At 36.5% G+C, this 20,275-nt stretch overlaps 1 protein-coding gene across 4 annotated transcripts in view; it reads left to right on the top strand.

The window, feature by feature from the left end:
* The window catches only part of IARS1 (isoleucyl-tRNA synthetase 1), a 108,944-nt gene that overhangs the window by 26,276 nt on the left and 62,393 nt on the right, over positions 1 to 20,275 (top strand). For all 4 annotated transcript variants that reach the window (XM_075762777.1, XM_075762779.1, XM_075762778.1 and 1 more), the window contains 6 exons: positions 59 to 146; positions 4,256 to 4,316; positions 5,896 to 5,991; positions 10,870 to 10,992; positions 12,423 to 12,514; positions 16,640 to 16,738. In XM_075762777.1, coding sequence (XP_075618892.1) covers positions 59 to 146; positions 4,256 to 4,316; positions 5,896 to 5,991; positions 10,870 to 10,992; positions 12,423 to 12,514; positions 16,640 to 16,738 — 559 coding nt within the window. The remainder of the gene's footprint in view (positions 1 to 58; positions 147 to 4,255; positions 4,317 to 5,895; positions 5,992 to 10,869; positions 10,993 to 12,422; positions 12,515 to 16,639; positions 16,739 to 20,275) is intronic.

Below are 20,275 nucleotides of genomic sequence, written 5' to 3'. Positions count from 1 at the left end.
CTGGTGCAAATGAGGGTATTAAATTGAGATTTATATAACTTTTTGTTTTATATTCTAGATAATGCCACAGGAAAGATTTACATTTTGATGGAATCCAGACTGATAGCGCTGTACAAATCTGACAGTGAATATGAGGTACTTGACAGGCAAGTGCATAAATTATTACACACTTCTTAACTTCCATTATTTTTATAGATCAGAAGTTAAATGTTTCAAGAAGTTGGATTTTGCAGTTACCTAAAGATGAGTTTCCCTGCGTGTGTGTATCTCTTGCAAAAAATCTGTAAAAGAGATTGAAATTTACTAGAACAAATTGGTTTTGTACATGAAGCTACAAATAGAGTAAAACTTCCGTTGGATCATTGTATTGTGGTGGGGGGAAAAAAAGGTTCCTTAGTCTGTCCTTTTCCTGTGTGTTTTCTTAGAAAGGCACAACTAATTTAAGTCTCAAAAAAACCTTGAAATAGTCCAAATGCTGAACACTTTTTAAACATGTAAATATTTAAAGGAAAATGGGCAAAAGCAAAATCATTCTTTAGCAATGAATTACTGCTTCTGTAGGATGGGCTACCTAGGTTTTGTAGTTAGTGGCAGTTAATGCTTTCTGAAGACTGCTTATTCATCTTGGTTCAGTGGAAAAATATGAATTATTTAATAAGTCAGACTGGGGATGCAGGTATTAAATTCTGTACCTCTCTTAGACATAATATGTAGCTTGGCATCTTCTAAATCTTTGGTATAAAACATCAACCTGTTAGAGGTAAAATACAACAAATATATATTTGTTGACTTTATTCAGTCCTGTGCAGTGGGTAAACAAACACCCACCCACCCCCCAATACAAAACTACAAAAAAACCCCAACCAAACAAAAGACTAGAAAATTTGTTGAGAATATTGACATCTCTTCACTGGCATCAGTTATTTTTATTTTTATCTTTTTTTTTACCATGCAGTTGAAAGCTTTACATGTAAAAACCTCTTTAAAAAAGTAGGATACTTCTAATTTCAGCTAAGCAATTGTATGTAGTCATTGAATTAGGGCAATATAGAGCTGGACTGTTTGCTTAAGATGTTGTTTACTCTGATGTCTCATACTGTGACAGCTGAGTAATACTTACTTCATATTTCTTCATTGATTTCCCACTTCCCCCTTTTGGCACCTGAATTCTCTTCATCTATCACTTTGTAGCAATTTAAGCTGGTACTCAATTTATAAAGATGATTTTCAGTGCTGTCATTCTTCAGGGTTAACAGAAGTTCTGATCTCCAAATTTTTTTTGCTCCCTTCAGAGTCATCAGCAAAATCACTGAAAAGTGTCAGCATTATGATAATCTCTGCCAGGATACCAGTGGAAATTCTCTTTCAATCTGATATTGAATTAACAACAGCTTTTTTCTCAAAGTAGTTGTGTGTCCATGTAAAATGTAGTTACCCAGTTAAAATGTTTGTGTGTTGGAATGACGTGTCAGTGTGAAAAGTCTTGCTAACATTAAGACTTAAATCTATCTGCTTGCTTGCTATCTAAGCTAGTTAGTCTGCCTAAAAAGAAGTAATTTGGCTTGGTGTGACTTATTCTTGACAAATTAATATTGTTTGTTCTTTAGCACTTTTTAAAAAAGATTCAATGACTTGTAGTTGAATCAGGTTGTTATGCTAGTCTGACTTGTTTTTAGGTCCATCAGTACTCCATTTCTCTCTTGAAGTATAGGTACTGTGTTCCTTTCCAGTCTTTTGAAACCTCTCCACTGTCTAAAAAGTACCAAACCCATGCTGTTTTCTTAAGTATTTTTGAATGCATTTCCTTTAGACTTTAAAAAAAAAAGTAGATGCATTAAACTTGTTGACCTATTGTCTTTTGGTTCCAAATTCTTCTTTTAATGAAATACTACAAATTTAATCTTAGTCTGGTTGCAGTCATTCTATATCCAGGAATGGACTGAATGTTTTGGCCTTTTCTTGGTGTGGTGTTTGCATCAGAACTGAAGTACCTGCTCTTAAAGAGTATCATACATAGGTTTCAGTTGTCATTCCTTATGTCCCTGGCTAGTTGTAGGTCTGGTTTTTTTTTTTCACTTCTCTGAGCCTGTACATAAGGCTGCTAGCAATTTCTGTTCTCTTTGCAGAGTTGTATTTTTTTCTTCTTTCTGTATTAGTGCTACAGTCTTCTCAAGATGGCATTTTTTTTGTCATGGTCCAATTTTTATGTTATGTAATGAATCAGTTCTCTCAAATGTGAAATGTGAGACAAGAGGTAGCTGGTAGTTGAATGGATCTTTTAAAGATTTAGATCTATGAGTATATAAGTTCATTTCATGGAAATGAACTTTCCCATTTCTACTCTTTTTCTATTTTATTTCTTTAGATCTCTTTTTAAATTCTCAGGCAGTTAGGCCCTTGAGAGAGAAATTCATGACACTTTCTCTATTCCAGATGGCAGGCTGAGGTCAAGGAATAATCTTACTGAAAACTTTGTTTCTGAAGTCATCTGAACTTCCCAAGTACTCTCAGCCTTCCCACCGCCCCTCAAACCTGACTTTTCTCTCCCTTTTCCTCCCGGATGCAAATGGTAGGGTTTTGTGTGAGAGCAAATGGGAATACTTTGTTGCACTGATGAGGTGGCTGCCATCTTTATCAGAGTACTTTCTGCTGCATTGCACAAATGGATTGGTCTTGGTGTATTACCCCACTTCTGGCCATTGAGCGGCTTCTTTTATTTAGCAGTGGTAGATATGAAATGGTTGATGAGCATTTTCCTCTTTTTGTGTTACATTTCAGTCTGTTTGCATATTACACATGTCATTTCTTTACACTGTTTTCCACTGTTGTCTCTTTTTGATTTCTACAGAATCAAAAAAAAAGCGATTTCTGATCTCTTGAGATTGAAAGATTACTACAGTGATTTTAAATCAGTCTGTTATTACTATAACTTAGGTCACAAGAAGGCAGCACTTGTATGAATTTTCAGCTTGAAGTTCAGGACTCTTATAAACAAAGTATTACAGATATCAAAAGAGAAAATAGGAAATGTGATGCACAACCCTTACCTTTCATTTACTTGCATTAAGTAAGAATTTAACTACTTTTTTCAAAGCCAGTTCTAGTGCTTCACATTCTGTGTGGCTGAGCACTGGGATGTTTTTCTCTCATCTGATCCCAATGAAGCACCTCAAACAGTCCGAAAGCTGTTTGTAATATAAAATATATAAACCATCCACAAAGCTGTGGCTTAAAATAGAAATCTCCCCTTTTCCTACTGGATATTATGTATGCTGAGCTGAGGAGTCATGCTTTTTAACTTGGCATTAAATACTGCTTGAGTTCCTTTTTTGTGCAATGAAACAGCTTTGAAGAGTTCCCCACTTTGAAGTAGTCCAATGTTTTATGGTTTGACCATTGTTTTGGAAGATGCAGATCAGAAGAGTATAGGGAAAGACCACAGCTGTGACACATTGTGAGGTAGCCCATCTATTAAATGAAGTTCTGTTTTAACTAGACTTTTTCCTCAAATGGAAGATTTAAGCGCTCTTGGGAGAGTTCCGAGCAGTGAATCCCAACCTTATCACCATCTTTGTCAACTATTGTCAGAAGCCTGAAGAGAGCCAGATCTACAGGCTCTATCTCTGTCTTACATTTCTGGTCTGGCTCAATTGGTTCCTCAGTCAGTCCCGTCTGTGTTGGATCTTTCTCCAAGATGCCTGTGGAGAGGTTGGATGCCTAATTTTAGAATAAGGAATGAGGCATCCAAGGTTTAAATGCTGCAGTACCCTGTATCACAGTCTTTTGGGCATCGAAGTCTTAGGTGGTTTGGATCAGTGCTTATTGAGCTCTGTTGAATGCAGTGAGCTATAAGGCTTTGTTGTTAAAAATATGAAACTGAAGTTATGTTTTATCCAGAAGCATCTTACCCAGCTTTACCAGAAATAGATTGTTATTAATGCTTAATTTCTACATTAATTTACAATGATTGCTTGATTAAAAGACCCTCAGGTACAGGCGTACTCATTGACTGTTAGCTGAGATGCATTAAGACATGCTATGTTTTTTGTCCACGTCCAAATTGGTGAAGAGATGTAGAAACGGGAAGCAAATTATTGAGAAAATACTTTTGTCTTTTTTTCTTTTTTTTCCACCCTATGAAGTCAAATTCTGTTAGAGATGGGGAAAAAGGAAATAGGAAAAAATAGCATTCCTACCAGCTGACAAAGCAATCTTCAAGTTGTTGATTTGTGTTGATGTAAATTTTTCTTCTCAGGTTTCCTGGCATTGCTCTTAAAGGCAAGAAATATAAACCACTCTTTGAATATTTTATTCAGGTAAGATGAACAAGTTTGGTGTTTGATACAGGATACAAAGTAAAAATTATTCTTAGTATTCTGTGTTTATGTTATAAAAAACCTTGTGTCCTAATAATAAACCCCATGTTGTATTAAAGTAGTTCAAAATCCTAGTGAAAGGTTGAAAAACAGAAGGTTGACTTTTCTGTATTTTTTTGCTTAAGTTTTAAATACACCTAAAGTAAGAATTCACTGATAAATAGTAGTTCAGCTTCAGGTTGCAGAAAAACTTGTAATACACATTAATAAATGGGCAGTATTCTCTCAACTTTTCACCCGCTGAGTTTCTGTTGTCTGCCTATTAAGTCCACACAATTTCTATTCACAAGAGAATGACTTTGACTGTGGATAACAGTTGCAGACATGTAGTGTTTTTATTGAAGAGTTAAAAGGCTTTGCTAAAAATCACTACTGATATATCTGGTTTATATGGATATCCTCCTGTGCAGCATTTAAGCGCTGCATAAGTCTAGCACAGTTAATAGCTCTGCAGGTGATAATAGAATGTATGCAATAAGAGAGGGTAGATAATTTATATATTTTAAAAAAATAAAATTCTGATTAAAAATGAATTAAATTTTTCAAAGAGTTGAAGTGGATTACAATACTGCTGGACAAGCAGCTGTTAACTTGTGTAAGGGATTTGGGTCATTTGTGACTACCATCTGTTCTGAAGCATGTGCTGAAGTCAGAAAAGGTGAGAAAACCTCTGTAGGGAGCAGGACCTGTTATTTCTAGAGAAAGGTCAAACACATAGCTGAATCTGAAAAATGGAACTGCAAGTATAGAGGTTTGGGATGGATAAATTTTTTCAGTCCTGCTGAACTTCTAAGGAGCAGATGGGCATCTACCATTTTTTTTGTTTTGGGGTTTTTTATAAAATGGATGTCTTATCTCAAAATATCCCTCTTCAGAACAATCCAAATCTAGTATTTTGTAACTTAGCTGGTTCAGCTGTGACTGCAGTGATTCTTTTTTTAGTACTTTTGTATTAAGAAATAGAAAATAGCTCTTTATTTTTCATTATCTACCTACTGAACATGCTGAAAATTATCAGATCTTTTCTTGGTAATTGTTTCTGGTGGTGTTTGTGTTTTACTTGATACTTACCACCTTCTCATTCTCTGGAGGAAATAAAGAAAATACATTACTATCAAAGCGAACTTTTTTTTTAAGTGAGAGGGTACAGTGGACATACAAAAAATGCCAGGAAACTCCTGTACAGAATCCCTATAACTTTCTTGATTGTATCGTCACGTACAGGAGTGTATTGATTTGTGGTCTTTTAAGCACACAACTGTGTGAAGATCTGTGGCTTGAAGAGCAATTGACTAAGAGGCCTTCTGGAGAGACTTTGATTTAATCACATTTGACACTGTTTAAACGAAGTCTACAGCCTGGGTGTCTTAGCTATGGGAAATGATTAAATAATGTTAGGAATGTCACACTTTTGTCACTTATTTTATAATGTGGGTGGCTAGTGGCTCCCCCATGTTTTTGAGAATTCTGTTTTGAGAGATATATATGTATATATGAAAAACATATTTTTGTGTTGCAGTGCAAAGATAAAGGTGCCTTTACTGTGGTAGTAGACAGTTATGTGAAGGAGGAGGAAGGCACAGGTGTTGTACATCAGGCCCCCTATTTTGGTGCTGTGAGTATGAACTACGTATCTTACGTTCATTTTGTTTCAACATGCATTGCTTGGCTTTCCAGCTACTGGGGACTGTTGGGTGACTATCATATTAAACAGTCCTCCCATTTGCTACTTAGAAATGTAAGAAAATAACGTATCATTGTATTCTAATAAGTTCTTGCACTCACTAGTGCCATTTGTGTGTTAGACTGGAGGTTTTAGGTGTCCCTTGATTTGGTTATTGTTGTGGTATATGAAGTGAACTCACCATTGTAGCTTCTGAGTGTCATTGATCTTAGCTTTTCTCAAAGTCTAAATTTACAGCTTTGAGAAGAAATGATCAGTTGCACTGATAGTCAAAATTGGCTTTGCTAAGTGATAATTTTGGATGGTAACAGCAGTTCTGCTCAGCACACCACCCCTCTTCAGTGTTTCAATTTCATTACTCATTGGGCTTTTAGAGAATGAAAAAATGCTTTGACTGCTTTTGTACTGAGACTTTATCCCTCAGTGTAAAAGGATTTTGATGCACTCCATTCTTTTTTCTGTCTATATTGTCCTTTCCCTCAGTCTATTCTTCTGAAGGTTAAGAGGGATAATTTTTCATGGATTTCATCATGTCAGTTTTTAGACACATGAATTAGATGCACTGGTTTAGACTCATTGTCCTTTTTGTATAGTGTCCTGTCTTCAGCCATTATTCAAAGTTGCCCTCAAAAAACTTGCAATAGAGCTGCCAATGCCCAGCAATTAGCAATCCTTGGACCACAGGCTCTACCATCATTTCCAGAAACTGTTGGCATTAGAAATAGGTCTCTTTGTATTCATATGAAACATCCCATCCTTTTCTGTCTTTCCTGCGTTTTTCTGAAGGGTGCATCCATTGTGATGTTGTTTCCCTTGTCAAGATGAACATTGATCTGAAAAGATGTCCTAGCTTAATACAGCTATGAGTAAAGAAAATCAGACTGGGCTGTATGTTATTAGTTGATAAAGAAATTCATGGAGACTGGTAAAATGTCTTAAGAAGTCTAAAGCCTATCACACTACTTGCACCTCAGATATTCCCCTGTAGCTAAATCTTGCAAGGACTTGGCGTAGGGGTGAGGGAGCAGACTTGGTTTTGAGGCAGGAGCCCTTGCTGTAGGAAGGGAATAGGCTGCCATTAGGCAAGGAGCTCTGGAAGAAACTGTCCCTTGGCTGCTGTATTGTTTTGCTGTCTATGTGCACAATACAGTTTAGGTGTTGGAAACAGCTGGTTGGAAAGCCTGACTGGCCAGTTAGAGAAAAGATTATCTGCCTTCTTTTATTTGATTTTGTTGTAAGGCCACAGAGATTTGTGTAAACACAGAGGAAAAAGAAATCTTTTGATCCTCTCTCTCCTGGGAAGTCAGCAATCTTTAAAACCATTGTTTTAAAAAACATGAGAGTATTGGTTAAATGTATTGCAAAGGAAAAATGCATAAAAATATTTGTGTGAGGAAAAAGTACACTAACATTGCAAACAAAACTTTGCACTCGTTAGCTAAGGAGCAGCTTGACTTTAGAATGCACAATGCATAGACCTGAGTCAACTGGCTATGCTGCCTTTAGAAGGAAATTGCATAATGTGTGTTGCACTTAATGTTGCTACCTTTTTTTTCTTTTGTGATGCATGTAATTCACTTTTGACAGCCCACTGACTATTTTTGTTCATAAAGGCTCACAAAGGGTTCTGGTTTAGGTTCAGAAATTCATCATTGTTCAGTACGCTCTGTATAGAACACTGAGTGTTACATGCACTGGCATTAAATGTTTGCCTTTAAGTAGACAAGCTTAGATGAAAGGAGAGAGGTAGCTCATGACTGTAGGCAGGACTGTCTTCCTAATTGGCTTCTCTGAATTCCTTTACTGTTGCGTTGAAGGTGAATAGGAGAGAGGAAAGGGGTAAGTGGAGCAGAAGGCAAGGGTCAGAGGATAAGAAAAAGAGCACAGTCCTTCACAGAAAGTGTCATATCTTGTCTCTGTCCTTTCGCCTTGATATATATATATATATGTAAGTCCCTTTGAAAAATAGGGATAGAAAGTAATGGGTTCTTAATTCTACTTACTGATGCATATTCTGTATTGCTGATAGCTTAGAAATGTATCCTTCTCCAACAAAATTTAAAGTAAAAATTCACCTTCATGTAGTTCCAGGGTTTGTAGTTTCATTGTCTTGTGATACTTTTGCCAAATACAAACTGCCATGCAATATGAGAGCACTCTATTATTTCAGTTCAAAAGAAATCAAAATTAATGCTCACAGAACAAGACAAACCTGTGTTAAAAATTCTGTAAACTCATTGTACCTTCAGATTAACATGACACTAAAATTCAGCTGCTCATGCATTTCGTCATATGTAGATGTATCTACAGTCAACTTGAAAAGCTTTAGTAACATTTTAATTTGCATACAAGCCCTATACTTCTAGTGCCTGCTCAGGCTGAGTCACAGAACTTTCATAGATACACTACTGTTGAACTTTATTTTCAGTAAATTGCAAAAGTATACTTGATTTTTGTTAAGGTGAACCTTTTGACTTCATGTTTTTGTCGTTGTTGGGGTTTTTTATTTCAGATAGAAAAGCTTTGAGTTTTCTTCAATGAGCTGTTCAGTAGCTTCTGCATCATTCATTTTGTGTATGGCTTTTAACTTTTATTTGTAATCTTTCGAGAATTCTAATAGTGGCGAGGGTACAAAAGTGAACATGATGACTTCTATCCTGGAAAGAATTGAAATTTGTCGTAGCTTTCCAGTGGAGCTTAGCATTTGTGGATTTCTGTATGTGCCTGAATATATTCTTGGGTTGTGGTTACTGAAGCAAATCTTCATTAAATCAAATGGCAGGTCAGTCTGGAAAGCTTTTACATTCAAGTTCTTCAAAAGAAGGGAACTAACTGTAGAAAGCCAAAATAGCAAAGCCCTTTATATATCACTGGCTGCATCAGTGATGCAAATTGAACCGAACCACCTCTTGACCTAGGTCCTGCGAAGTGGAAGGTTTGTTGTTATGTTTTAGCTAGGTTGTGAGCGTGCCAAGCTTTGTAGTCTTTGCTGGCTGCTTCTTCAAAGCCTTTTACAATTCACTGCCAAATCAGGATTGACGTTAGTTCTGTCATCTGGCCTACATTTTAAACACTGCAGTCTGCTTGCTCTATCTCAGCAATAATAGCTGATGAAAGGTCAACCAAGAATGGGCTTATCTCAGTTAATCCATTGACTGAAGGAGCTGGTTGACCAAGTAGAGGCTGAGTAATCGTGATGGCTGTCTGCAGCTGCTGGAGAAAGAGACTATGGTCTAGAGTAAATCAGTGCTGGAGCTGAAGTGGTTTTTCATTTCTACATGTAATGCCTTGGTACATAACGTAGCCAACTTCACTGTCGCTATGGATGAGTTTCATAATTGTAACGTGTTGTGGATCAACAGGCAACATCTGCCAGATCTGGCTTGAGGGAGCTAACTACAGGGACTAGTGGGTAGTGTTGGAGGAACAGGATGAGGACCACAAAGGATCTGGAAACCCTTCTCTGTCACTCCAAAGTTGGCTCACCTGTGTTGGTTATATCTAGGCAAGGAGAATTCAGCTAGCTTTGGAGCACTTGCTTATTTGCAGACTTGCTTATGGTGTGTTCACCACATCAAGGCAGACAGATTGCTCTGGAGTGCAATCCTATGGAATAGCTGCTACCTCTTACAAAAGGTAAAGGAGCTCTAAGCCTAGAGGAGGCTAACAGTTCAACTGCCACCAGTTTTGGTGGGCAGGGTCGCTGCAGATTGTGTTTCGCACTACACAAAACTTCAGTTTTTGTTCCTGAAGTCTGTGGTTTCTCCTGTCTTCTCAGAGAAGCGATACAGGAACCTCTAAGACTCAAGCAACCTGACTTGATGCAGGCTTAGGCAGGGCCTTTTACTTTGAGGAGAAATGAAGTGATTCTGTGAATGTGCTGTGAGTAACTGATCTGCAACTGTCCCCGTCTCCCTTCCGCTCCTGTCCCCAATAATGTTGTCTCATGTTAGGGCAAGAAAGTGGGTAATCTATAGTGATAATTGGTTAAGATATGGACTTACTTTGACTTCAGACTTGAAATCAATATCTGAACTTTTCTATTCCTCTAATAATTTTGTCTTAATCTTTCCGAAGATACCATTGTTGTTCAGTTATGTTCATGAAAGTCCAAGTGACCTATTTTTCTTGATTTTTTTTCTTTTTTTTTTTTCTCATTACTGGTACAGGAAATTAAAAATTTAAACAGAGGCTGGCCAGGGAAATAAACTATGATGTTGTCCATGTGTTGTTCTTGATCAGTAGCATTGCCTGTGGGCCGACAAAGATTGAGAAATACGGATTTAAAGGCTTTGGATCATTAAGACCTTTAGAAAATGGGATTTCCTATGTGGAGCTCTAAAATTAGATTGATTAAAACAACCTGCCTTCTGAAAAATGCCGTGCAGGCTTGTGTGCTAAACAGACATAAGTCTCTGGTTGGAACAAGAGCGTGACATAGTGGTCAGTTCCTTTACTAGGCAATAGTATCCCGAAGCTGCTGACTACATGTATGTGTGTATGTACACATGTTAAAATATGTGTGTGTATATACAGGCATGTATATGCACAGTAGCACATGCACGTTTCCCCTCTACTAGGTGAGAGAAAACACATATTCTGAAGAAATCATTATTTCTGTGATGAATAAAAGTATAATCCTGTAAAATGTCTTTTCCTATGCATATCTGGGATTAGTGAAGGCTGAGTATTTTGCTATTCTTGTCCAGTCATCACATTTTCTATTTAATAATTAATGTCTTTTTCCAGGGATGGATATTTTAACCAGTATTTTTTATTTCTATAACTTGGCTCTTGTCTCCTTTGTAGGATGATTACAGAGTCTGCATGGATTTTAATATTATTCAGAAAGATTCTGTACCCGTTTGTCCTGTTGATGCGTCAGGCTGCTTCACAGCAGAAGTGACTGACTTTGCTGGACAGTACGTGAAGGTTAGTGGTCTTGGAGAAAGTAAATTACTATTTTATTCAAGATAAACTTTATATATGGTAAAAGTATTCTTTTCTTTCCCTAAGTGGCTTTGTCTCCAATGTGTCTTTGGTATGTGGAAAAATCAAAATCTGTTTTAACATTAGCAACAATATTGCAGTTGTTTGTTACAATATCTGAAAAACAAAGAATTTGAAACCTAAGTAATACTCTGTATCTAGTAGTGAAAGGGAAAAGGAGGATCTGCTGTTTGCATCTGCTGCAGAAAGAGTCTCAGTTTCCCCTAGTTTTTTATGGAAGTGCAGTCTCTAGGCAAGTGTGCAGAAGCCTCCTTTACCTCTGGATGACTTCTGAATTCACAGATGTCGTCATTAAGTTTATACCAGCCATTTAGTGTAACGTGACTTGTTAGAGGAGAGAAATCCAGTCATTTTCCCCACTTGTGGGATGTGTTGCAATGTGAATTTCTTGCCAGCAGATGCAAGAGAATCTCTGTAAAAGGAACTCGAGATTGCTACAGACTCAAATCCATAGAAGGGAGTGCCTCTTTAATTCAATGTGCTAAGAAAACAAATTGGGTTTAGCAGGCTTCCTGCTGGTACAGTTAGATAGCAAAGCATGTTCATGTAAAAACAATTTACTTGAAAAAGACTTAAAAATCTTGAATTTGAACTCAAATGGCTATCATTGCTTCCTGCTATATACTAAGGCAAATGAGAGTACACTGGAGCTATGTGTTTATCTTCTTGCTGGTAGGAATCTGAACGTAAGGCTCTTAGAAAATATTCTTATGATGCTGAATTCTTAGCTTATAAATATTGTCGTATCATAAACCTTTGTATGTTTTTTCCCTTCTTAATGTCATGTTGATACTTGCTTGTTCAGTAGATTGTCTTTGATTATTAACGTACAACTTTCACTTGCAGCTTAGATTGTAAATCCTGTTTAGTTAGTAACATATTGTAAAAGGTGCTTCAACGTCTGTTGAAGCATTCACGTTAGAGGAATGTGGTATAGTGAAGCCTAACTATTGGGTAAGAAGCACTGTGTGGCTTCCTGCCACAAAATCAGAAAGCTCAAGAAAAGATTTAAGACATTAAATAACATCAGTTCTGGCTTGTATTAGTGCTACAAAAAATTTGAATTTTGTACACAGTTGTGAGTATGTGGAAACAGAGTTAAGGGCAAAAAGGGATCGATGCTGTATACCAGGATTTGGAGAGCAGATAACTTTCCAGATTTAGTGTTTCATAGTGCCTCTGCAGTAAATGCATAAATTGAATGGAAGCTTTTTTTGAATTTTTTGTGTGTGTAAAAACTGGATTATTTGTAGGGGTTTTCTTAATTTGGGTATTGGAGACAAATCCTGCAGTAGACTACTGAAATAGTGAAATTTGTATTCCAAGGAAAACTTTTTGTTCTGTCTTTTTAGGATGCAGATAAGAACATCATTAAATTACTGAAAGAGAAAGGCAGACTGGTTCACAGCAGTAGTTTTAAGCACAGCTATCCTTTCTGCTGGAGGTAAGGAGAGAAGTGCATTTGGCTTTGAGATTGAGGGTTCTAACTGAGTAGTTCTTCAGGTTTGTCTATTTTCCCCTCCCTTGACCTACTTAATTTTTTTAACAAGATTGAAAGTAACAGGAATCAGGAATATTGCATTAGGAGAGCTCCAATTTTGGTGTAGTAATCAAGTAAATTTTTTTTGCCATAAATCTCATGAATTTAAATGTAGTGCTAAAATTTTTTTATATTATGATTTAACAGGTGTGTGTTTGTAGTTTGAACTTCTCATTCTCCAGTGTTGCATGTAGTACTGCTAAGATGGCTATAATAAGTCTGAAAAAAAAGCTTATTTTCTAAACAGCTAAGTAGTGAGTGGTAGAAAAAGATATTTTGGTATCCTTTGAATTGCATCCAAATAAATATATTGCAGAATGTATTTAAATGTTTGTGTTCAGACTTTCCATGGTTTGGATAAAATGGCTGTATTACAGGTGTTGTCATAGTTACTTCTTAATTTTGTAAAATTACTTCTTTCATTGGAGTCTGGTAGAGCCCAGTTGCTTATAATGTGGAAATGTCTGTATTGTTGATTAAAATCAAAGTTAGCATTTATCTGCTGCAGGGGGTAGTAGGTGTAATACGTAAATATGTTTTTCTGCTCAGTCGTTCCTGAATGGAGTTCACAAACACTGGTTAGGTCCCTGATCAGAAATAGCAGTTGACAGGTTTATACTATCTGTTGGGACTTCTTAGAAACGTTTGGGTTTCATCAACTGGAAATTCAAGATTAGCTGTGGAATGTCAGGTAGGTGGTTCAGCACAGTGACCTGCCAAGAATCTTCCTTCTCAGATGGGGAATTTTGCAGAGGTTGAAGGAGGACTCTGTGTGCAAGTCTCCATGGGCCTTCAGTGTAGTGAATTAATGTAAGAAGCTTCGATTATGAGAAATACAGGCTAGACAAATTTGATCTAGAAATGAACAATGTTTTTATTAGTGTCCTCTCTGGTTTTAAATGTATACAATTGCTCTTGCAAAATTGAGGGAAAAAAACCCCAAAACTATAATCACTGAACAATGCCAAATTTAACAGAAGTAACTTCAGTCATCTTTTAGTAGGAATATTGTATTAAACTTTTATTACAAGTAAAGAAAATTAAAAAATAAAATATCTAGTTTTGTATCTGAAATTACTTGAACGTTTTAAGTCATATTTGATACATACAGCACCTGCACTGAGATAACTGATAAAAACTTTTCTCTCTGTCAGGCTTTAATGCTACTGGGTGAAGTGTTTTAGCAGTGTGCATTTATCTTTGATCTCTAGCAAAAATAACCTTTACTTGCTCTTGAGTAGCATGATTGGTTTGTTTCTGACAGCCACCTAGAGGAAGAAGGAGAATTACTCGTCAAGTGTCATGTCCTTGATGATTTGGGACACTTCTTGAAAAATGGCAGCCCAAAAGCAAGTGATGCTTTTGCTTTTCTTATGTAGCAATTCAGATTTACAGCCATGGCCTTTTGAGACAAACCAGTAATGTAGAAATGCTGATTCTGGAGAACATACTTAATCCTGCCACTCTGTTGACATTTTTGTTGATTGATGATAAGTTGCAGGCAGCACCTAGCAGCAAATTATCTGGTGGGAAGAACAGAATAATGGATTTTACTTGAAAAGCTCATTTCACTGCCATCAGAAATCAAACCATAATTGGAATATGCTAAAAGTAGAAGAGTAGTTCTTAACTTTGAACATATAAGTTATTTTGATTAATGTAAGAAAACTTTGAAGTCAGTGTCTTCTACTTAATGTACTACTCTTCATGCTTTTCCATGAAACTAGGCAGTTGTTCAGTCCTTAGTATGTTGAGATGTTTTCCCTCTTTTTACATATCGTCAAATTAGGGTCCTTCTCTACATTTTCTTGTTATTGTGATATGTAGTAATTTTCTGTCAACTAAACTTTAAAATCTGAGAGGAAGACAGTAACAACTTGATAAGTAAATAGTAGATAGTTTTCAGTTAGAATTCCCCTTCACTGGAACTACTGAAGATGGAGATCACTGGTCAAAATCGCGTCTATATAGATGTGAGATCTTGAGAGTCTATATGGTCTAGGTAGCAATTTAACAACTCTGAAAGACAGCAAAGGTAACTAGCATGACAGCTGGAGTGTCCATCACAGCTACTGCCTGCCATTCTATTAGGAAGCAATATTTGGAAGGTCTGCCATTGACAGATATAGAGCTCTTGTTCCAGCCAGTGAAAGCAAAGCCAAGAAGTATCTTGCATGGTATGTGGTCAGTTATCTATCGAGCAAAATTACGAGGAAATGGAATGGGAATAACACATCACAATAACTTCTTTACAACAACTGTGCAGTCCAAAACAGGTATGAGAAAACTATTGGGAGCATGTAGTGTCCACAGAGGATGGTCTTTCCAGTCTTCATCCTTTCAAGTATAAAGATTGTATTTCAGCAGTGCCACAAAACTAGCATTCTCTAAGGAACAGGCAATTTGCTCAGGTGCTTTGAATGCTCTGATAGACTCCTAAAGGACATATTTATAAGGGGAACAAAACATTGTTCAGTTGAGACAGAGAGGAATGTTTAGGCAGGAATTTTGTAAGCATCAGTCGCTGATTTAGGTCTGTCTGGGTGGTGTTTTCCCTTGCCTTCTCTTGACAGAAAACAGAACCCAGTAATGGGTATTTCTCATTTGATTCTACAGCAAAGAATTGAATCTGGTTTTCTCAACCCTCTCACCAGTCATGAGGGGCAGAAATGTGTAAGATGTTACTGGCTAGGCACATTTTCAGTATGTTGCTCTGTTTTTGTCTCCTGCTGAGACATTACTTGGCAGTACAGCCAGAAGAAAGAAAATATTCAGGGAAACTGCCATCTCCCATTCCTTACTACCTTCATGTAGGTGGAAACTGCTCTGTGGGTGCTTTGGAATGATTATCAAGTATTATAAAGTAACAGTGTTAGGTTGAAAGCATGGGAAATGATCACGGCTTCATCTGCTTGTTTCTTTCTCATAGATCCTTTGTGTCTGAAGCTACTTTTCCACTAAAGCTTGTCTTCCATCAGCCCCATCTGTCAGCTGCTTACTCCTGATAGAGGTTGGGTACCAGTTTATTGTCCCGGCACTCTTTTTGCAATATGTTAAGACCATGTGAGAAACTGCTGTTATCAGATTTTATTCTTCTTGTTTCCAGTAACTCAAGATCTTGTATGTTATGGCAATTCATCATTCTTCAGCACATCTGAAACAAGATGCTCATTGAAACTAAAATACTTCTGGAGTACATTGTAGCCTGCAGAATACTTTCTTTTTTACTGTGATCTTGCTGCTCTGTGGGGAGTTAACTGAACTGTTGCCTTTGTTAGGTCTTAGGACTTAAGTTTGAGGAGCAGAACTTCCTAGCTTAGCACATTGGCATTTAATAGATAGAACACTGCTACATTATTTATTGCTTTGAGCTCTTACCATTTCCTGTAAGATTATAGATACTCTAACTCTTAAAAAATACAGATTGAAATGTATCACTTATAGTTAAAAGGAAATATCTTCTGAAATACACTAGTAAGAGAAGTGATGTGTTTTTTATTATTGGGCTTTATCCAATGTAAGTGCAGTTTCTTGGGTTTGAGCAACCTTTGCTGTGTGGTTTTCTTCTCTTTTTGGTCAGGCAGGCATACCTTTAGGAAGTGCTTCCGCAGTAGCAATTTTAATTTACATCATAATCTCTAGTAGTTGGTGTATTTCAAATGAGTCCTTGCTATGGATGTAAGTAAAATGAATTAAACTTTTCAGATGGGTTGTTTACAGTAATGACTGCATGTAGGAGATAATGGTAGTTTCTCAGGGTCTTTGCTTGTGAATTATTGTTGAGGAAGTGTACTTGCAAGTTCTGAAGCAAAGTGACTTAAAAATAATATTTTAAGAAACATTTTGTGGTGTGTATTGATAGTAAGGGAATATCAACTTCTTGTCCCCGTGTTGTTGAACAACTATGAATTCAGTCTGTGGAAAGGGGACTGTCATGTACAAAAATACATTTTAAAGAGTATTTTATAAGTAATGTAGCACTGAAAATGTTTTTGTTTTGCTTCCTTCCCCATCACCTTCCCTCTATAGGTCAGATACTCCGTTGATATACAAAGCTGTGCCGAGCTGGTTTGTGAGAGTGGAGCACATGGTGGAGAAGCTACTGGAGAATAATGCCCAATGCTACTGGTAATGTCTCCTGCATATTTATTTATTCTTTGCCTGGGGTTGGGTGTGTAGGGGTGTGTGTGTGTTCTGGAACTCTACAAAGCTCTATTTTGCTGTTAGTGTGCTAACTTAACTTCGTATTTCCATTCATGCCTTTCTGAGCCAATGTTACTGGAATGGGGCTGGTAACTGGTTTTAAAGTGTGTTTTAGCTCAGGTTTCACAGATGTGCCTCAAACTAGTAGACCAATGGGATAGTCTTCTTGGTATAAACAGATAGAACCTGCTTAGTTGCGTATCAGTCCAGTGCTTGAACATGTTTGCACACTATTCCTTTCTTGTGTTGAGAAGGCATTCTTTGCTTGTGTAAAATCCCAATGAAAAATGTATTTTAGTGTGTAGGTAAGGTTGAATACATACTAATAATTTACAGTGAAATATGTTACAGGATGATTAAAAGTATCCTCAAATCATGTTATACAATCCCAAAAAAATCAGCATGAGAGAAACTGCAAAGGAAAATCAACCTGTGAAAGCATGGAAGTGCACCATTAAGCCTTCAAAAAGGGTCCCCTGGAGAGAAAAATTTAGGTAGTTAAAGTCTGGGTATTTATTGTTCCAAATTAAACTCATTTTTAGATAAGTTTTTTTCCTCTAGTTATTACAGATAAGGTTGATAATTTGTCATAGATGCATTTGAAGAATAGAACCCAACCAACCCGCTCTCCTGCCACAACACCCACAAAACCCCCAACCCAACTGCCCTAACTTGTGTAGTAGTTGTAAGTAACCTCAGTGTCAGAGGTTTAAATAAAAATTTTTTACTAGTGGCAAAAATGAAATCTTTATGTAGGGCATATGAAAAATATTTATGTGAAATTTGTGTAGAAAACAACAGATAAGTTTTAGATAATTTAAATGCACTATTAAATTATCAGTAAGAGGGAATTATTGGTGACGGCACTATTTTAAGAGTCAATTGGGGGTTTATGGTGTGTTAGTAACAAAAGGACTCTATCTCCTCCACCTCCATAACCCTTATTTTTAATTCTCCTCTTCCAATAAATAACTTGTACCTGAGAACTTGAGACCAGGTGGGGAAAATGTGGAGGGTACAGCCTCGTTCAGTTGTACTGTGTGCCGTTTCAGTTATTGTTCAGTCTTTTCCCTACGAGGGCCGTAGCAGAGTTGGGATTCCACCCCTATGTGCCTCTGCTCAGCAACTGAAACGGTGTTAAAGAAAGTGACTCGACTTTCAGTGAACAATTACAGCTTATGCTGCATTTTTTCATGGACAGTAGTTAGCAATTAAATCCTCCATGAGCAGCTTTTGCATAACTGCTTATGTGGTACAAGCACTGTAAATATTGAAATATGTGCGAAAAAGTTAGTGATCCATGATAGAGGCTGTCCAAAAATGCTGCGGCGTTGGCTTGCTAATAAGCACATGCCCAGTCTGGATATGTAAGAAGATTTTATAGATTAGTAAGTGTTGCTTTCTGTTTTCCATAACAGAACATACTGTGATCCTTCTTTTGGGGAAAAATAAGCTGGAGAGGGGGTGAAAGTGTTTGTTCTTAGCTTTAATTAGCTTTCTCAAGATGCTTTTACTGTTTTGATGACTGACAGTAGACCTGCATACTTAATTTTCACATGAACATAAGAAAAAAATGTAATGATCCTATTAAGGTAGTGTTTGAATGGTTGAGAGAGAGTTTTGCATTTCCAGAAGCAAAGCTTCAGGAAGAAACTGATAAGTGACCTCCACTCATTGAGGAGACATTAATAAGAATTAGTGAGCAGTTTGAAGCCTACCTCATCTACACATTTGGGTTTTAAGTGGTGCTTTCTTTAAGTGTTTAGTAGTAGGGATACAAGTGGAACCAAATGGGAGAGCTGCTGTTGCAAAGGTTGGGAAGACCAGGCAATTGTATTAATTGGCGATATTCAGCATGCATGGAACTGAAGTAACCGTTTGTCCTTTAGGCAATTCTTTAGTCTCAACATAATTCAGTAACTGACCATAAAACTGATTCCTCAAGATCCCTCGCAAACTAGTGTGGTTTTAGAGATTTTGAGAATCTTTTTGTAGAGAATATGGCCACAAGTAGAGCTGTACTATCACTAAATGATTAATAAAATAATGTTAATATATTTTTCCAGTATGTGATTTCATAATTACTAGTTTGAATATTTGATACCTTTTGTTCCATAATGATGATTTTTAAAATGTAGCTTTTTAAAAGAAGAAGGCATTGCTTGTAAGATTTTTCTCTCTATGTTCTTCACTGATATCAGTTTTGTTTGGAATGTAATTTCCTAAGTTGGTGTTGAGAATTCTAGTGTTCTTCAATATTAATTTATTTCAATTTTGGGAATTCCACCCTTCCTAAAACCTACTTTTTTTGCTTTTGAAGAGACTTCATCTCTGAAAGTGCCACAGGAATAATACCTAACTTTTTAAAAAATTTATTTTTGGACTCTCTGGGGCTTCAGCATGTCCTGAAAAATGACAAAATTGGGGATAAATGCTTTTCAGACTATATTAACCTTTGCAAAATGAGTTTGACTGCATTGCTTTTTTTATTCCTATAAATGACTGATAGGTATATTGTCCCTTAAAAATAGCTGCACTCTTTATAGGTATCCTTTTTGATGAAATAGATTAAACATAGTTGGACAAACTTTGCAACCTGATTGCATTTCTAATTAGTTTTTTAATGAATTAGCCTACTGATAAAGCCATAGTTATTCAAAATTGAAAGCCAGCAACTGTGTCTTCATTTTTCAAAATGAACTTAACTATAGCTTTCAAGAATGATTACATGAGTAATGTGCCAGCATTTTTGTAAAATCAGAAACCAAAAAAACCCTCTCTTCTTTCTCCCAACCTTATTCTGATCCAGTGTGCTGGAGAATGCAGAATTGGAACAGTATTTAAGAGACTGTGTTTCAGTCTTTAATCCAAGGTTCCTTACTGAATGTTCTCTTTACCATGCAACTGGCAGAATAGATTATTTAAAAAAGAAAAAATTAAAAAAAAAAGAAAAAATTAAAAAAAAAAATTAAAAAAAAAGAAAAAATTAAAAAAAGAAAAAATTAAAAAAAAAAGAAAAAATTAAAAAAAAGAAAAAAAAAAGGTAGTCATATTCAGAGAACCTACTGCTGTGGTACTCGAGATAGAGGGGGCAAACTCGGCTGCTGTGCCATTCAGGACTGTCAGACCTTGGTTTCCTTTTACATCGATATGGTGAGTTAGGTGCAGCCCCAAAGCTGGGTCCTGGTGTAAGTTGCCTGGAGTTCAGCCTTAATTGTTTCTTATAACTGTCATCTTATAAAATGACTTGTTGGAAGAGTGTTTACTGTGTAACCACAGATAAGCTGCTAAACAATGCCACCTTAGATCTTGTTGTGTAACATAGGACTAATTCCTGTTATCAGAGTTCAAAGTTGGTATAAGTTACAAATTTATAAGTTATTTAAATGAGTAAATTAGTGCAATTTATACTTATGTTTCTAAACTGCTGTAGCCCACACTTCTGGCAGTGTATGTAATATT

The sequence above is a fragment of the Balearica regulorum genome, chromosome 10, assembly GCF_011004875.1.
Source record: "Balearica regulorum gibbericeps isolate bBalReg1 chromosome 10, bBalReg1.pri, whole genome shotgun sequence".
NCBI lineage: Eukaryota > Metazoa > Chordata > Aves > Gruiformes > Gruidae > Balearica > Balearica regulorum.
Note: the sequence above shows the minus strand (reverse complement) of the source record. Positions and strands in the feature narration are given on the sequence as shown.